We start from the raw sequence: 14,047 nt of genomic DNA on the forward strand, positions 1-14,047 counted from the left end.
CTGGGAGCAGTGCCCGCAGCTCCTGTGGACCATCGTGCGGTGGGCCACCTCGACGCCGTGTCCCCCTTTTTGAAGGGAAATGGGGCGCAGCATCGCTTAGCGTGCTTGTTTTCCTGCTCCTCCTGGAAGGAGCAGCACGCGTGTCCTCACGGCTGTGAGCGGGCTGTGCTGGTGGGCTGCTGTTAGCCCAGCTCCTGTGGAAGCTGTGTGGAAGTTTGTGGAAGTGTGGAAGCCACGGGAGCAGGGACGGGGACAGGAGCAGGAGCAGGGGCTGTGGGTGCTGCTGCGAGATGGCGGCAGCACCAGGGATGGGGATGGACAACACAACGAAGGCGCTTGGGGCCAATCTAGCCCAGAGTGTGGGGGCACGGCGGCACCCCCAGGACGGTGCCAAGGCCGAGCCCCCCCCTTTACTGCAGCACCCTTTGGGGCCCCTCAGCACCTAGGGGAGCCCCTCAGCCCCCGGCTGTCCCTCAGCACCCCCCGGCCCTCAGCCCCGGCTCCATGCCGAGAGCGGCCGCTGGGTGGCGCCATCCGGCCGCGGGCTGCGGGGCCCGGAGGCTGCGCTGCGCCGTGCGGCCGCCAGGGGGCGCCCGGGGAACGGGGCCGAGGGAGGGGGCTCGGGGCTGGGTGGGGGGGGGGGCGGGGAGCGGTGCCCGGGGACCCCTACGGGAGGTGCCGGCAGAGCGGGCACAGAAACACCCGAAAAAGCACTAATTGAGGCGGCTTAATGAAGCCAGGCGGCTCCTCCCACCACGCAGGTGCTTTAATTGGGTCCGTTAATTGGCAGCGGGGGGGGGGCTGGAGCTGATTTATTTGCTGGGCTCTGCCCCCCCCAGGGTGTAGTGGGAGGCTTACAGGTGCTGGGAGCGATCTTCGTGCCTCAGGTTGAGCAGAAGCAGATGTGCCAAGAAGATGAAGTTTGCTCTGCCACGCTCTCCTGCCCTCTTGTTTCAGCCTCGACCGCTGCTGGCAGTCCCTGGGGAGCTGCCCGGGGGTCTCATCCCACCGCCAGCTGCTGCCACGGCCGTCAGAGGCTCCAGGTGAATTGGGTTGGGGCAACCCCTTGTGGGACAGGGAAAGCAGCAAGCACAGGGGCTGAAATGCCCTGCTCATGGTTTTCAGACCTTCCTGCCCCTGGGATGTGTGTCCTGGCACTGTCCTGCACCTCTGCGTGCTGCTTCTCCCAGCTGGGGCTGCAGAGAGCTCTCATCCTGCAGGTACAGAGCCCCAGATGCCTTCATGAAGTCAATGCACGTGGCCACAGCGGTGTTCATCCTGATACAGCTGCAACATGAACAGGATTTGGTTAATCTAATTAGGATCTGGGGGGATATCCAGCTGAAACAGACTCCCTTGGAGCTGCACAGCTCCAGGCCTCTGTCCCCTGCTGCCGTGCTCGGGTCCCAGCTCCCAGGTGGGTCTGGGCCCTGCAGGGCTCTGCTCCCCTGGGCCACGAGCACCGAGATGTTCTCTGCTGGGGGCCTTTCTCCAGGGCAGCCCCACCAGGAATGGCTTTCTGTGGTGATGCTGTGAGCTCCCCTGTGCTTGCTGAAGTTTTTCCCTTTGTCCTCCCCAGGTTTCCGAAGGGCTTCAGCACCTGGGAGCCACCAGGCTGCTCGTGCACCACTGGCACCAAACCCTGCTTGGAGGCTGTGCCTGTGCCACCGCAGCACCCGGGGGTGTGGAGCAGTGACAAAAGGCAGCAAGAAAGGAGACAAGCGTGGGGCCTGGCCACCGGAGTGAGCACATGGGGCAGGACCGGGACCCTCCTTCCTCATCAAACGCAGCAGCTTTCCAGGTAGGGAGCCCTTGGCATGCATCCTGCTGAGCCCCCTGCAAATGCAGCCCCGCTGTGGGCTTGGGGGGCCATTAGGGTGGGTGGGGGGCAGCTGAGCTGTGGGGCTGCCCGTGGCTGTGTCCCCTTGGGAAGCCTGGGGAGCTGATGCTGCCACAGCTGCCTCTCATCCCGGGCAGCACAGGCTCTGCCAGGTGATTAATCTTTTGTCACGGGGGGACCAGGGAGAACCAGCCATTAATAAACTTCCAGCCTAGGTGCTAACTCCACTCTCCTGTCCCCACGGGTAAACATCGCCCTTTCGCTGGCTGTGCCGGGGCGCTCGGCCGGGCGCAGCGCCGCTGTGGTTGTAGGGTGGCTGGGGGGCAGCGGGCCCGGGGTCAGGGCTGTTTGACGAGGAGGGGTCGCCAGCGGGAGGATGTTTGTTTTTGTAGCAGCTGGATGTGTCTCGGGGAGGGATGGGAACGTCTTCTGTCACTCGTGGGCTGGAAGGAGGGCTGGCAGGGCAGGGATAAAGCTCCTGACAAGTTTGGACTAGCAGGCGAGTTGATTAGCTGAGAGATGAAAATTCACAGCTCTGCTCTCGCAGGGGCCGTGAGCTGCTGGAGATGTGTTTATGCGAGGGGAAGGCACCCCGTGCGTGCACAGCCCTGCTCCTGCACAGGGCAGGGCCCAGCAAGTGCCTGGGTTCGGCGGTGGGCTCCCAGCACAACCCCATCCAGCACCGCAGGGACCCGGTGGGCAGCGGGGAGGGCACGGCCAGGAGCTGGTCTCGAGGAAATGTGGGATTGTCTTCGGCTGGTAGATGCTCACGGTGCAGAGAGCATCCCTGAAGGAGCAGGAGCATCGCACCGCTGCTGGGTGCTTGCAGGGGCCCTGCCCAGAGCACGGCTGTGGTGGCAGCTTCCCCGTGAAGCATCAGGGCTGCAGGGAGCTGAATTGGGAAGGACCCCAAGCAGCAGCAGGGAGCCCTGCGGGATGGGCACGGGGGGGACCCACACAGACACTTTGCAGGTGGTGGTGGGCATCTGTCCACCCCCGGCCGGCATCTGGGGACACGGCCCCGGGCACCCGGCGCTGCCTCTGATGTTCACTTGCAGTCGAGGGTGAAAAAGAAACCCACCAAGGCGAGCCCGAGCCCTTGTCAGCTGATAGCCGCGCTCTTGTTGTGTCTGATGGCGCAGATTATGCGATGATAGACAGAGATAAATGTGTACAGCTGGAGGCGGAATAAATCGATGGTAGATGTTGTATAATTGTCTTGAAAATAAGGTAATGACTGGCTCTTGGAATGCTTTGATCTTATCAGAAAGACAAGGAATACACTAATGGCTTTAATTAGACTTTGGGGATGAAATGAATTCAGTCTCCTGGGTGAGCTGTTTTATGGAATTGACCATTGGTGGGGGGTAGAAAGGCTTTAATCAGATTTAGGCTCTGTAATACCCACGGCGGTGTGTCTGTGTGTGATACATACCTACTGTTATGCACGTTTTGGCAGGGCTCTGCCTGCTACATGTGCTTGGGCTGCCCCTGGATTTATGAGTCTTTGTGATGTGCTTTACCCTTTGTGTTTGAGTTCCGCAGGGCACCGTGCCATCAGGACCTCCAGGGAGGTTTCTGTAGAAGAAAGCGAGTTTTTGTGCCTGGATGTTCAAGCCGAGCACCTCTCGGGGAGGAGCGGAGTCGACTATTTTTATTTATTGACTTTTAAAGGAGAGCTAAGAACAATTTATCAAAGAGCAGCGGAGAATCTGGTAATTGTTTAATTTCACAACAGCAGGGTTACGGCCTGATGCTCTGGCAGCAGGACAGCACGCCGGCCGGGCTCGAGCATCCAGAGTAAGCAATCATCAATTACCGCTCCTCGATGATTACAGGCGAAGGCTGCAGTCACAGCAACAGCAAAGCTGCTTATCTCTCTAGGAACATATCTCCGTGCCGTCCCCCAGACCGTGTGGAAGAAGTGCAGGAGGACGAGCAGCGTCTGACTCAGCGCGGTGACTCACCGGGCCCGGCCGCTGCTCATCGCCTGCATCCGCGGTCCAAGTGTCTGCGGAGCTGGGTGGGGTGCGAGCCCCGGGGGCTCCTGGTGGCTGCATCCCGGGTTCTGGGGTGGGTGGGGGGCCCCGGAGGCTGCACCTCACCTCCTGCTGCCGACGGCTTTTCCTGGCGAAGCCTCGGCGTGCTGCAGCTCTCCTTTCCATGCTGTGCTTGCCTCCCCTGTTGTAACTGCAGGTTCGGGTTATTTTGGTGGGCTGCCGTGTTTCCCCGATGTTAATTTGTTGGTCTTAGATGAGCTCCCAGAGAAGACTTAATAATAACTTGGCGGTAGCCAAGGGAAGCACAGCCTCGGTCGGCAGTTGCTGTGCAGCCAAATATCCGTGCCGCCAAGCCTCCCGGCACGGTGTGCGCTCCTCACAAGTTGCAGAGGGTTCCCGGCCAGACAGGAGCACAGCAGCACCGGGGCTCCCCAGGCAGGAGCAGGAGGTGGCAACGACTGCTCCTGGCTCCGCTGGGTGTGAGCAGCAGGGGAAGGTGCCAACGCCGCTGGGGATGGGGAGAACTGAAGCACTGCGAAGGGTGCTGCAGCATCGGCCTTGGGCAGCGAGCACCGGTGCCTGGGGATTCTGGCTCAGGCTGTGGGATCACAGCAGTGACCCCAAATGAATGGGGCTGAGCCCCTTCCTTCTCTGCAGCCCTGGTGGTGTGCCCTGGCACCCGTCCTTCTGAGAGGAGAGGCCCTGGAGCAGCGTGGCCGTGCCAGAGAGGAGAGTGAAGTGACAGCTCGCAGCGTGGCCGGTATGGGGCTGGTGACGGGCACCTCAGGGCTGGGAAGAGGCACCCTGGGGACTTGGGCAGGTCGACCACTGGCAGACACCAGGCCCCCTTCTCCCCCCGTTGCCGCTTGCTGTGTTGACACAGGTTGTGACAAATCACCCGTGTGTGTGCGGAAAGCTCCTCACCTGGGCACAAACACACGCTTAGTAACATAATCTCTTAAAAGCAAAATCCCAGAAATTCCTTTTTCTTCTTGGAAAATGTTGCCTGGGGGAGAAACTCATAATGAAGGATGAAAGCTTAATCCTTGAGGTAGAACAGGACTTTGGGGAGGGAATGAGTATAAACATGACAGTTGTTGCTCGGCGAGTTGGAAAGAAAGGTGAGGGGATAAAACCTGCACCGGGAAGGACGGCGCGGGTGGTGCTGCGGCTGCGTGACCAGGGAAGAGCGACCCGGCGGTGCTTCCTCCCAGAGGTGTCACATTTATCATTTAAATGTGCCTGTGACAAATGCACAGGGTTATCTTGGCAACCTCAGGCACAGAAAAATGCTGCTGCGGTTGGAAGGCTGAAGATGTGGGGAGAGTAAATTACGCTCCGCACCTGTGTAACTCACCGAAGGAGACAGCCCTGCCCTCCCAGGTATTTGCTCTAGCAACATGGGGAAGGGTCTTTAATCAAGATCAGGCTTTGACCACTATAAAATAAAATACCACTGTTTTAACAGATTTATTTTGATGTTGCCTGCCAGCGCCCCTATTTACGGCCCAGAAGACATGACAAAATGCGGCGGTGGAGGCTCCTGCGTGCAGGCTCCTGCAGCTGGGCACAACCAGGATGAAAAAGGCTGGGAGGAACGGTGCTGAGCTGACAGCCACAGCTCGGACCAGCCACAGCCCTCCAGCACCCACCACGTCCTGGCTGGGCTCTGCTCTGCTCAGGGCTCGTTCTGCCCCTGCCCTCACCACGGTCACCGCAGGGGCTGTGGTGGTGGAGCCAGGCAGCGAGCCAAGAGCTTTGCCCTGGGCTCTGCTCGGCACAGCAGGCGCCGGGCTCGGTGCTGGAAGGGATTTCACACGGGTGGCTGCTAATGCACCCGCTGCACGGCCACCTTCCCGCCCACGGCATCACAGCACCCGAGGCTGATCGAGGCAGAGAGGCGGAAACTGGATCTGGCCCTGCAGGCGGTGACCCCACGCGCTGCGGCGAGCAAGGGGAGGCCGGGCCCTCAGCACCTCCACAGCCCCTGGGGAAGCTAAAGCCCAGCTCAGAGCTGTCTGCGTTCGCCCTCAGGGGGTCACAAGAGAAAAGTTTCCCAAGGAGGGGGATTTTTGAAGTCCACAGGTTCCTCCCCAGCTCATCGGGGGGTCAGGTGCTTGGTCCCAGGACAGCATCCCTAACCTGTCACCATCCCGTCAGAGAAGGGCGAGCGCAGTCTGCTTCTCCTATTGTTTAATTCAGAAAAGGAGCAGAGGAGGTGGGGTTACACTCTCCAGAGCACAACCTGCTCTGGGTTTGCTCACTGCGCAGCAACGGTGTTTACGGACTCGGATTCCAAACCTCTCCTTTCTCAAGGCTGTGAAGATGTATTTCCTCTTGTGCCATTTCTCCTTCTGGCAGGCAGGCTCCCAGGTGTGTCTGGTAAATGTCAAAGTGGGAAATAAAGTTGTTCACTGAAAAAAAAAAATAAAAAGAGGGAAAAAAAAAAAGAAGTGCAAGTGCTGCAGGGTGAGGGCCAGCCTGGGAGCAGCGGGTAGGCAGCACCACGGCCCTGCGGCACCACCGGCCCCGGGCATGGCCACTGCAGCCCTGGAGGAGGAGGAGGGGACTGGGAAGAGCAGCTCAGGGCTGCACCAGCCCCCGGCAGGCTGCTGTCACGCTCAGCCTTTGTTTTTGTGGAGCACATGGGTGGAAACAAGAATGCTGCATGCTTCAGCCATGAGGCATCCTGAGAGCCCTGGCTCGCTGCTAGCACCGTCACGGTCACTGAGCGTGCCGCAGCCCGGCCGGTCCCTGCTCCGGGGCCAGGCTGGGTGCTGTGGGGGCAGCGCTGCAGCCACCGTCCCACTGGGGCAGCCTGAGCACCAAGTAAAAGCACAACACAAGCTGTAACCACGGCCCAACACGTGCACGTCACCCTTGGCCTTGTATTGCCTGCCCTGTGTCCAGCCCAGGTTACTGCAATTTTCCTGACGAGTGCGAGCGTGTGTGCCTGCGCCTCTTGGCTAATCTCTGAAGCCCTCATATTGCTAAAACAGATGACTGTATTTATCTGAAGTGACTAATGGGCGAGTGCATTCCTGGCTCCACCATCATCTGGTTCTCGTAATGTCAGTCATGATTAACACTAACAAACACACTCCAGCCTTTTCGGCTGCGTTGCACGTCAGCCCTGTGGCGGTGGCACTTGGTCACAGCCAGGTGGCTTTTGGTGACTGCGCTGCTTTGTGTACAAACACTGGCACCAGTGCACTCACACAGGGAGCTGTGTGGGGAGAGCTGGTGCAGTGCAGGCTGCTTCAGTGCACCTGGGTGAAGTTTGGTGCAGTCTGGTGAAGTTTGGTGAGATCCGGTGAAGTTTGGTGCAATCCGGCGAAGTTTGGTGAGATCCGGTGAAGTTTGGTGCAATCCGGCAAAGTTTGGTGCAATCCGGCAAAGTTTGGTGAGATCCGGTGAAGTGCAGTGCAGTTCAGTGAGGTGCGGTGCACTTTGGTGACATGTGATGCACTTTGGTGAAGTGTGGTACAGTTCAGTGATGTGCAGTGACAGTTGGGGAGATCCAGCAAAGTTTGGTGCAATCCAGCAAAGTTTGGTGCGATCCGGCAAAGTTTGGTGCGATCCGGCAAAGTTTGGTGAGATCCGGCAAAGTTTGGTGCAATCCGGCAAAGTTTGGTGAGACCTGGTGAGGTGCATTACACTTTTGTGTGCTCTGGTCAATAGCAGTGCACTTTGGTGAGAAGTGGTGCAGTTTGGCAAGATCCGGTGCAATGCGGCAAAGTTTGGTGCGATCTGGCAAAATTTGGTGCGATCCGGCAAAGTTTGGTGAGATCCGGCACAGTTTGGTGAGATCCGGTGAAGTTTGGTGAGATCCGGTGAAGTGCAGTGCAGTTCAGTGAGGTGCAGTGCACTTTGGTGACATGTGATGCACTTTGGTGAAGTGTGGTACAGTTTGGTGATGTGCAATGATGTTTGGTGAGATCCGGCAAAGTTTGGTGAGATCTGGTGCAATGCGGTGAAGTTTGGTGAGAGCTGGTGAAGTGCGTTACACTTTGGTGAGCTGCATTTAACTTTTGTGTGCTCTGATCAATAGCAGTGCACTTTGGTGAGATGTAGTGCAGTTTGGCAAGATCCGGTGCAACGCGGCAAAGTTTGGTGCGATCCGGCAAAGTTTGGTGAGATCCGGTGCAGTGCGGTAACATTTGGTGAGATCTGGCAAAGTTTGGTGAGATCCAGTGAAGTGAGGTGCAGTTTGGTGAGCTCTGGTGCAATGGGGTGCAGGTTGATGAAGTTTGGTGAGCTCCAGTGCTGTGTGGTGCAGTTTGGTGAGATCTGGTGAAGTGCAGTGTGGTTCGGTGAGCTGCGGTGCAATGCGGTGAGGTTTGGTGCAATCAGGTGAAGCGTGGTGTGAGCTGCTGCCCTGCAGTGCAATTTGCTGCACATTGGGGCAGGGCGGTGGCATCTGGTGCCATGCGGTGCAGTTTGGTGAGATTGAGGTGCGGTGCAGTGCTGGTTGGTGGGTGGTGGTGCTGGTTGGTGGGTGGTGGTGTGGTTTGGTGTGCTGTGGTGCAGGTTGCTGTGCTGTGGTGCTGTCTGGAGGGCTGCAGGCTGACACAGCGTTGGCACAGCGCCGTGTGGTGAGAGGCAGTGCAGCTTGGTGCAGGCTGACGTGACAGGGAGCAGTTTGGTGCAATGCGGTGCAGTGCAGCTCGGGGCCCTGTTTCACTGCAGGGCAGTTTGGTGGGGAGCAGAGCAGTACGGTCTGACTTGGAGCAGCGTGGGGTGCTGTGCTCTGCCACGGGGCCGTGCAGGGCCACCAGCCCATGGCTGTGCCCCCACCCACTCACCGGTGCTGGGGTTCCCAGGACACCCAGTGCCACCACCCCCCCACCCATCCAGGAAAGTGGTTTCCCAGTGAAAAAATCAGATGTTGACAAAACAATCTTTTATTCACCCAGTTCTGCTCTTCATGGAAAATATTTGCACTCGGAGCGTGGCCCCTCACACAAACAGCGGGGAGGAGCTGGCCCAGGAGTGGGGACAGAGGCACAGACAGGCAGCAGAGCTGCGGTGCTGGCACTGCGGGGTCCAACCTCGGACCAGGATGGACACAGACGAGACCCCCACCACCTGTAGGAGCTCCCCTGGGCAGAGGTGATGACAGGGACAGGGCTGCCCACACCAACTGCAGCATGGGGACTGGGGCAGCTGCAGGACCCGTGCCCTGCACCAGGGTCAGCAGACGGCCCGTGAGCTGCTGGGCGCCTCCCGATGCTGCCCCCAGGCTGCCCGGGATGAGGCCAGGGGGTCCTGTGTGGGTACGGGCCTTAGGGAGACCCCCTGTGAATACATGGAGCACAGGGCTCAGGTAATTCACCCTTGATGTGTGGCCGGCACCTCCACCTTTAAAACAAAAAACAAGCCAACCAACCCAAACCAAACACACCCACAAACCACAACAAAGTGACAAAACAAACACACAAGAAAAAAGAAAAACAATAACAAAGACCACCACCGCCAAAACCCGATCTCTCCAAGGCAAAAGCACCACCTGAACCACCCCCCTGCCAGCTCCATGCATGGTTTGAGGACACCAAAGGGGTCAAGGGGGCCGCAGCGGTGCCGGCACCGGGAGCTGTGCCCCTGCCAGCTGCAGCAGCATCGTTTCACCTCCAGCTCCCGGTGTCCTGAGCCCCCAGCCCCAGCAGCAGTGGGGGTCCCACGCTCACGGTCCCACCCCACAGCTTGGTGGCCCCGGAGCAGCGCACAACCTGCCCCTAAGCCTTGTGCGTGACCTCCCGGCAATCACAACCCCACAGCCCGCAGGAGCCAAGGGGCTGGGCACAGATGCTGCAGATTAGAAAATTAAAAGCTGGGAGGTTTCTGCTGAAGACATTTTTCCGTCCATGAGGACATGGGGTGGAGAGGGTGGAACATAGGGGGGGTGGGAGGGGGGCAGCTGCCTTCAGGAACAACAAAAGGGAAAAGGGGGAGGGCAGCAAGAGGGAGAGATTTTTGATTCATTGTCAAAAATTACCCAAACTTTATTGCCAGAATGTCTACATTTTTATGCGCTTAAGCACAGTGAGTTATGGAAATCTTAAAACAATGGAATGATCTCCTTCATTGCTCTCAATTTGTTCAAAGTAACCACTCCTCTTAACAAAGTGGAATCTCTTTTTCCGTTTTATTGACTTACAAAAACATCTCTGCTATCAACAGCATCCATGTGCATGTCATAAATACCAGGGTGGGACACGGCGCTTTGGGTAGGGGGGTTTTTTAAAACCCAGCTCTGCCCCAGCCCTTTCTCAAGGAACGTTTTTTATGGTGTTAGGTTGATTTGGCAAATTTTCTATTCGAACCTGCCTGAACAAGAGGGGCTCCGAATTCCTTGAATCAGGTCCAAACATCCAGCTCTCCGGTTCCCTCGCTCTCGTCTTCGCTCTGTGGGAGTCCCTTATCTGTCAGTCACGTACCGCTCTTATAAATCTTCCGCAGCTACAGCGTGGGTGCAGGGTGCGCCTTACACGCTCCGGCTGCCAGGTGAGGGGCTGCAGAGGTGAAAGCAAGCGCCAGTGATCCAGCTAGAGCACGTGTTTTGCAGCCCTGGACACACAAAACAAGATGGATAAAACTGGGGGGGTCCTCCCGCAGCCCTGGAGCGGGCGGGTTCCCCCTGAGCGCAGCACACACGGAGCCGGGAGGCCGTGTGGGCCTGGGCTTTGATTTACTGCTGCCCTATTTTAGGGCTACAGCAGAGAAAGCGCTGACCTGGGAGAAAGTGGGGACCAGCCTGGGGAGAGAACACGGGGTTTGCTGTGGTGTCCTGAGGGCAGAGCCGCATCTCTGGGGTCCTGGTGAGGAGCCAGCCCCACTGCAGCCACCCGCACCCATGGGTGCCATGAGGAAGGGACACAGCTCGACACGCCCCGTCTGGGGACTGCAGGAGCTGGCTGCACAAGGAGCTTTGGGAGGAACTGGGGCACCAACGGGAAGCACTGGTGCCAGAATAAAATCCTTTAGCAGCCCCTTACTTGCAGGTCACGGCGCAGAGGGCTGTCAGCGGATGGAAGGTGACCCTGCACCCGTCGGGGCCCGCGGACGTGCCATCCACCAGGCTTCACAACCCCCGGCGAGGACGGTCTGCTGTGGAAAGGAAAGCTTGTGTGAGCCCCAGAAAAAATGTCTTTAGCCTTATAAACTGACACAGTTGTTTATAATATTCCTAAGTGCCATTGCGTGATGATAGCAATTCTCCGACAGGGAAAATTTACTTTTTTCCTTCTTTTTTTAAATAAAGTTAGAAAGCCGTAAGTCCCACAAAAGATGTTTGGGCTATTATTCAGGGTTTGTTTGTTTTTTCTGTTTCCTATAAGTAACACACTGAGGGCCATTTGCTGGTGATAATGTTACAGCCTTACCGCAGCGCTGTCGGCGCAGCGCGGTGCTCGAGCTGCCCTGGCCAAACCGTGCCCGGCACCGTGGGCAGCCAGGACCCAGACCTGATGCTGCCCCCCTGCAGCCGCCCACCCAGCCCAGCACCAGCACCAGCACCACTCACGGGGCCGAGGCCGGGCTCCAGGCAGCCCTGGCAGCCTCCTGGCCACGGGCTCCCGTCGTGCAGAGCCGAACCCTGGCGCTGCGAAGGCTGCAGCCGCCCCGGCGCGGCAGGAGCTGAACTTCCTGGGAAAGCGGCTTGAATGTGAACTGCTGAAAGTTAAAAGTTGTTGACCTTCTGGATAAAATTTTTCTGTCCGCATTTCACATCCTGGGGCATGAAACCATTACTTTTTGTGTGTGGAAAAACTCCTCCGTGTGAGTCAGGCGCTTTGCTGAGGACGTTGCAATCTCCAGTTTGCTTATATTGAGCTGAAAACAAACAAACAAGCAGTGAAATTGGAAAGCTGCAGCAATCCTCTAAACAGCGACAAACAGTAGGGATTTATCAAGGCCTCACATGGGACATGGCACGACTCCGGCGAGGCCGCTGAGCTGACTGATGGCACTCCTCTGGTGCGCCCGTGCCCTCGTGCTTTAGCCACTGCGGCTGCGGCCCCGTGGTTGGGGTTGGAGCTGGCTCCCCATGGTCCTGCCCTCGCCACCAGCCAAGGCACAAGGACAACAGCCGTGGGCCTGAGCAGAGCTCAGGCGCACGCAGAAGCCATCAGGTTGTGCGCACTGACCTTGCCCAGAGCAGCTCTCCCCAGATCCTCCCAGGAGCACCATTTGGCTGCAGCGATGTCGGTGCCTCCGCAGTTCACAGAGGGTTATTTCATCTTGATCTAGATCTTTGGAAAACAGGAATTTAGCCTGAGAAAATGCTGTTACTTTTCATCCAAGTTCCCAAATTCCAATCCCCTCCCATCCCCAGGAAAGCCCTGCTCTGCTCCGAGCTCGGTGCAGCAGCCTGAGCTCCCTCATCGCTGTGGCTCCGTGTTGTGCTGCCCCAGGTACTGCAGCCGCTGCTCCGCAGCACGCAGCGCTGCCAGGACGTTTGCTGTGAGAGTCAGGAAACAAGATATGGGAAGTTTATAAACATGCCGTGGATGGTTTATGGAAAGAGGTTATGAAATGCAATTAAATGTTTTATAAAGTGTCCTGATTTCACTCCTCGGTCACTGTATCATTTTGATCATAAATCAGAAAATGAGCTGGAGTTAGAGAACTGAAAGGAAATGGGGAAGGCCAGGAGGGCAACAAAAGGAAGAGCAGAGATGTGGGTACCGCCATCCTCCCCATGGCACTTGCTTGCATCTATTCTGCAGTCGTGGCCCTAAACGCAGCCTCGGCGCTTCCACTTTGAGAACGGTGCCAGCCGGGTGCTGCCCGTGCTGGGGACGTGCGCCTGGTGCAGGCTGGGCACCCCCAGCACATCTCCCAGCAGCACGGGCCCCCCTGTGCCACGGTGCTGCAGGACACCCCACGGCACGGCGCCGATGTGGGTGGACAGAGGGGCCAACCCCACCACAGGCACCCGGCTGAGCAGGGCAGAGGGGGAAATGTTGGCCAAAGAGAGGTGAACATCAAGGGGTAGGAAGGAAGCCACGGTGCAGTGCGTGATTTATGGGTTGATTTAAGTCTGCAGAAGGCTTCCTCGCAAGAGCTCCCTGGAAGGAGCAGCAGACGGCCGGTGTTTACCAGGGACGGCACAGCAGCCCGCGGAGCTGGCCAAGAGCTAATTGCAAAAGTCTGAACTGCATCCTCCCAACTGCGAAGGGCCGGTCAGAAATAGAGATGCAGGGCTGCGTGCTAACAGGCAGAGGCACAGCCAGCATGGGAACGCCGCCTCTCCCATTCCCCTGCAAGTGAAACGCTCCCTGCTCTGCCGGCTAGGGGCTGCAGCGCCAGGGCAGGGGCTGTGAAGGGTGATGCAGTGACTGGGGGTGACTGCTACGTGGTCCCAGCACCATCCCCAGGCACCTTCCCCTCCCCAGGGGAGAGCCACAGCGCAATGAGGGGCTGCCACGCAGGAAGAACCCCCCTCCCTATCCCAGTTGGCACTTGTGCCCCTACCAGTGACACAGGGCACGGGGAAAAGGTCACAGAGAAAGCATAAAAGATCTTGTGATTTAAGTGCTATTATTATTTCCTGTCCATTAAAAGAAAAAAAAGTAACAGCAACAAACCCCTACATGCAGCAGTGCAGGCATCATGTGTCTGACATTTGGCTTCTCCCTCCCGAGCCACTGGTCCAACAGCTCACAAGCCAGAGGTTAAGCTTCCTGGTTCCTCTTTTTGATCTGCATCGTTCACATTCTTCCGTGTTGTTGGACACAATCAAAAAGAAAAAAAAAAAAAAAAAGAAGAAAAAATCCCTTTGAATTATCAGGCAGGGAGAGACTCTAATTGCTTTCCCAGCTCCTCCCCAGGCCAGGTCCAGCTCGCTGCCCAGGGACGCGCGCACGCAGCCAGCCCAGGAGTTCAACAGGCGAGACAAGAAGAGGAGCCGCACCTTGGGGTGGGCGAACAGACAGCAAAACACATCTGAAAGTGCCCTCACCCGAGCGCAATTCGCGCTGAGCCCACCAGAGCAAAGCTGCTCTCACCGCTGCCTTCAGCGGAGCCCCGAGGAAGCTCGCGGCGAGCTGCGGCCGAAGGGCTCTTGAAGGGGAACCAGCGCTCCCAGCCCCTTGAACCAAAGCAGTTACAGCATCCCGAGCTGCTCATCCATTCACATCTCCATCCCCCTCCCACTTTGTCAAGCCCCCCTCCAGCTCCGTTCCCACCTTTCCCTGACTCCCCCCGC

The 14,047-nt window shown here is 58.0% G+C and overlaps 2 protein-coding genes across 8 annotated transcripts in view; one reads left to right on the forward strand and one right to left on the reverse strand.

The window, feature by feature from the left end:
* Nucleotides 1-808: 808 nt before the first annotated feature.
* Nucleotides 809-6,215, forward strand: LOC311423624 (uncharacterized protein). Of its 6 annotated transcripts, none has more exons than XR_014685759.1 (6): nt 809-1,043; nt 1,221-1,417; nt 1,580-1,801; nt 3,378-4,600; nt 5,100-5,223; nt 5,309-6,215. XR_014685759.1 is itself a non-coding variant. In XM_084497877.1 (6 exons), exons 1-5 carry the CDS (start codon nt 916-918, stop codon nt 5,168-5,170), a joined length of 702 nt encoding a protein of 233 aa, XP_084354003.1. In that variant the 5' UTR covers nt 810-915; the 3' UTR covers nt 5,171-5,223; nt 5,333-6,215. The 6 variants fall into 6 exon arrangements, 2 of the variants coding, with proteins under 2 accessions (XP_084354003.1, XP_084354002.1); XR_014685760.1 differs by having other exon boundaries at nt 809-1,029; nt 1,229-1,417; XM_084497877.1 differs by lacking the exon at nt 1,221-1,417 and having other exon boundaries at nt 810-1,043; nt 3,378-3,555; nt 4,498-4,600; nt 5,333-6,215.
* Nucleotides 6,216-9,821: 3,606 nt separating this feature from the next.
* Nucleotides 9,822-14,047, reverse strand: part of LOC311423626 (uncharacterized protein) — a 44,588-nt gene continuing 40,362 nt past the window's right edge. For both annotated transcript variants that reach the window (XR_014685763.1, XM_084497880.1), the window contains 5 exons: nt 13,434-13,557; nt 11,985-12,089; nt 11,363-11,670; nt 10,836-10,947; nt 9,822-10,407 (listed from right to left, as the gene is read on the reverse strand). The gene's annotated coding sequence lies outside the window, so the exon portion shown is untranslated. The remainder of the gene's footprint in view (nt 10,408-10,835; nt 10,948-11,362; nt 11,671-11,984; nt 12,090-13,433; nt 13,558-14,047) is intronic.

The sequence above is a fragment of the Aythya ferina genome (assembly GCF_964211825.1).
Source record: "Aythya ferina genome assembly, chromosome: 25".
Lineage (NCBI taxonomy): Eukaryota > Metazoa > Chordata > Aves > Anseriformes > Anatidae > Aythya > Aythya ferina.

Excerpts from the sequence above, each read along its gene's own strand:
- LOC311423624 (XM_084497877.1), top strand. The coding sequence starts at position 916 with ATGAAGTTTGCTCTGCCACGCTCTCCTGCCCTCTTGTTTCAGCCTCGA. Across the intron at positions 3,556-4,497 it reads AAAGAGCAGCGGAGAATCTG|CCCTGGTGGTGTGCCCTGGC; the intron begins GTAATTGTTTAA and ends CCTTCTCTGCAG. Across the intron at positions 4,601-5,099 it reads GACAGCTCGCAGCGTGGCCG|GGTTATCTTGGCAACCTCAG; the intron begins GTATGGGGCTGG and ends ACAAATGCACAG.